The sequence below is a fragment of the Triticum dicoccoides genome, chromosome 5A (genome assembly GCF_002162155.2).
Source record: "Triticum dicoccoides isolate Atlit2015 ecotype Zavitan chromosome 5A, WEW_v2.0, whole genome shotgun sequence".
In the NCBI taxonomy this organism is placed as follows: Eukaryota; Viridiplantae; Streptophyta; class Magnoliopsida; order Poales; family Poaceae; genus Triticum; species Triticum dicoccoides.
Genome location: NC_041388.1, coordinates 678460128 through 678463274, shown reverse-complemented (window position 1 = coordinate 678463274; position 3147 = coordinate 678460128). Strand labels below are relative to the sequence as shown.

The 3147-nt window shown below is 45.9% G+C and overlaps 1 protein-coding gene across 1 annotated transcript; it reads left to right on the top strand.

The window, feature by feature from the left end:
• The first annotated feature begins 1364 nt into the window (after positions 1-1364).
• On the top strand, positions 1365-2619 carry LOC119298414 (bZIP transcription factor 27-like). Its single transcript, XM_037575827.1, has 2 exons — positions 1365-2000; positions 2120-2619. The coding sequence occupies exons 1-2, from the start codon at positions 1530-1532 to the stop codon at positions 2267-2269; spliced, it is 621 nt and encodes a 206-aa protein (XP_037431724.1). The 5' UTR covers positions 1365-1529; the 3' UTR covers positions 2270-2619.
• The last annotated feature ends 528 nt before the right edge of the window (positions 2620-3147 follow it).

Below are 3147 nucleotides of genomic sequence, written 5' to 3'. Positions count from 1 at the left end.
CCCCCTCTTTAGGCGACATCCACAATCTTTCAAATGTGAAATGTGATTTTTGGGTTAATGATTGAAATATAGAAGATCCGTGAAAAAAATAGTTAAACACATCGAAAGGAATTTTCTTTTGAAAAGTGTGTGAAAACAGTTTCAATAAATTATTTTTCAAAATATTTAATCTATAAACAAAACTCTTTTGACCATACGTTTAATGGAAGGGGCCCATTGGTGTCGAAATATAGAAACGAAGATACACATATAATAATCTAATGCAGGACTACACCCATATAGGTGTAGCCAGACATGACAAGCTGGTGGTCCACTCGGGTAAATACGACTTTCTGAAGAAAGAACGGCTGAAATAATGGAAGATTCATGAAATAAACCTATAGAAAAAGAATATTTTGAAAATTATGTCAAAAACACTTTTAGTAATGTTTCGTAAAACATTTCAAAATATTGCATTGTAAATTTATTTATTTTAAAGAAAGACCGACATAAGTCTAGACACTGAATGGGAGAGAAGGAAATCAATCACCCTAATCCAATCAATGTCTCTCGGCTTCAACATATCTTGAGCGAACAAACACGTGTTAGGGTTTCCCGTGCCTCCGTCGGCATCGCCGCCGATCTGCCTAGTCTCCTTTGGCCTTAGGGCCATGGAGACACGGTTGATCCCGGCCATTGACGGTGCGAGGGCTTTGTTTTTAGGTGTTTTTTTGAATTTGGTTAGGATTTGTGTCCTGCTCAGGATGCCAAGTGCACGACGGCTCTCTGAAGATGAAATGCAGTTCTCGTCTTCTATCCCCGTCTCGTCCAGCGATACATCAAGCATCGTCGGAGGGCGTGTGGAAGTGTCTTTGGCAGATCTCGCGAGATTCGACGGTGTTTGTCTTTGATGGATTTGATTTTTGTTCGTCTACATTCATGTGTCTACAGGTTTTGATCCTTCTGATCCACGCTTCTCTTCATCAACGACATTTGTTATTCTGGTGTGCTGGTCCTGAGGGGCATTAGCACCATGAGTTTCCAACGGTCTACTATGACTAGCTTTGTCTCACTCCGACGAGGGAGGGGGGTGATGGTGGCATGTCTTCGGCTTGCTCCAGTGCTTGTAGCTATCGTGAGGTGGTCTACGAACATGGATGTAATCTCTATTATCTTTGGTGTTTTTTGTACTGTCTTGACAGCTGATGAATAAATCGAAAGTTATTCCAGAAAAAGATCACTATGATACAGAAATACAAATATAGAGAAATGCCGAGAAGAATCAAACGCACACATACATGCATGCATGCGTAGCCAGATATGACAAACAAGCAACACGCCATTGAAGCATAATACTCCGGTAGATTACTTGCACCCACACACACCAGGCCACCCATGGGTGGACAGGGCGTTGCGTTTGTGGCTATAAACTAAGAGAAGAGAGCCACAAGGAGCATGCCATATATACTTAGCGTTACGCGTGTGCCAGCGTCTCTCACCTTGCACACATATTAGGTGAAGGCCAAGTAGGATCCAGTGGAGTGTTTCGGATGGAGGAGTTGTGGAAGGACATGTCCCTGCCTTCCACCCCGGCCGCGCTGCAGTCGTACCACATCCGCTCTCCAGCCGCCGCCGTCTTCCCCCAGGACTACCTCGCCGGCCCGGTGCCGCTGCGGCGGGGGGCTCCTTACACGGCGCTCACCCTCAGCTCCTCCGTCCAGTTCACCTTCCACGGTGGTGGTCCCGGTTCCGGTACGCCCTCCGGCTCCAGCTCCTGCAATGACTACCCCTTTGGCTTCCCCTCCGCCTCCGGAGCCAACAGCGGCAACAACAACAGCAAGAGGGTGCAGGTCGATGCTCCGGCGGCGGTCGACCGTCAGCGCCGGATGATAAAGAACCGGGAGTCGGCGGCCCGGTCGCGGGCGCGGAAGCAGGCCTACACCAACGAGCTGGAGATGGAGCTGGCGCAGCTGCGCAGGGAGAACCAGATGCTCATCAAGCGCGAGCAGGACTTCATCAAAGTACGCGCATATTCACCATGGCCATTTGTAGTTTAACGGATTACGTCTACATATACTTGATGCTAGCATGCAGCATTATGATATTGGTTGTGTAACTTGTGTTGCACATCTGGATGCAGGAACGTTCGGCGACGGCGGCGCAGGCGGCAGTGCTCCCCGACTGCAGCAGCAGCAGAAGCAACGGCGGCGGCAGGAGCAGGTCCAGCAGGTCCACTCTCCACTTCGGGCTCGAGCAGAGGCAGAGGTGCCGCTCCGCCCCTGCGCCATGATCGGCGGCGGCCATGGTTCATCGACTGCAGTAGCTTAATTATTCCACTAATTAATTAGTTATATACAAGACTACCAATGCATGTGCTTGCTACTTATACATGATTAATTGTCCAAAGCTAGCTCTTGGTGATGGACATATCAATATTAATGGGAGTCGTGAACTATGCATGTGCATATGTAATCTAGCTAGTACGTAGTAGTAGCTTTGTTGCAAAATTAGGCTAGTATGTAATATATCTCCTTAATATTGAGGTGATGGACGAATCAATCGATCCAGCTATGTAAATTAACGGCATTTCCGTCACAAGTAGGTGATGGCTGATTGTATGATAAAAGATCGATTGTGTGAGGCCAGACCGTACGTGGATTCGATTTCCTTTTGTTCCTGCTTTATATGTTGTACTACCTAGCGGGCAAGACGTGGAATGGAATCCTATGTAATATATGTCCCCACCGGCGAGCACCACGCATGCACCACAAACATAGTATTCACCGTTAATTTCGTTAGCTACTGTATCTATGTGTGCATGTTTATGGACGACAATGCTATGCTAATCTGGTGAGAACGGACACGGTCCTAGTTTCCTAATATGGTGTGTATTCCATCTTTTTAAAGTTAAACTTTATCAACATTGACCGAGTTTATGTGATGAGAATATCGAATCAACACCATTAGATTAATCATGAAATCTATATTCATATTAGATTAATCATGAAATCTATATTCATATGGTATATGTTTGGTATTGTAAAGAGTGAAGTGCATAGTAGATCCCCAAACTATTTTAAGGGTGTCATGTAGGTTTTCGAACTATGAAAATCGTCATCTAGGTCCTTAAAGTGTAATAAGTGTTTCATCCAGGTCCAGAATCAGTTC

Excerpts from the sequence above, each read along its gene's own strand:
- LOC119298414 (XM_037575827.1), top strand. The coding sequence starts at position 1,530 with ATGGAGGAGTTGTGGAAGGACATGTCCCTGCCTTCCACCCCGGCCGCG. Across the intron at positions 2,001-2,119 it reads GCGAGCAGGACTTCATCAAA|GAACGTTCGGCGACGGCGGC; the intron begins GTACGCGCATAT and ends ATCTGGATGCAG.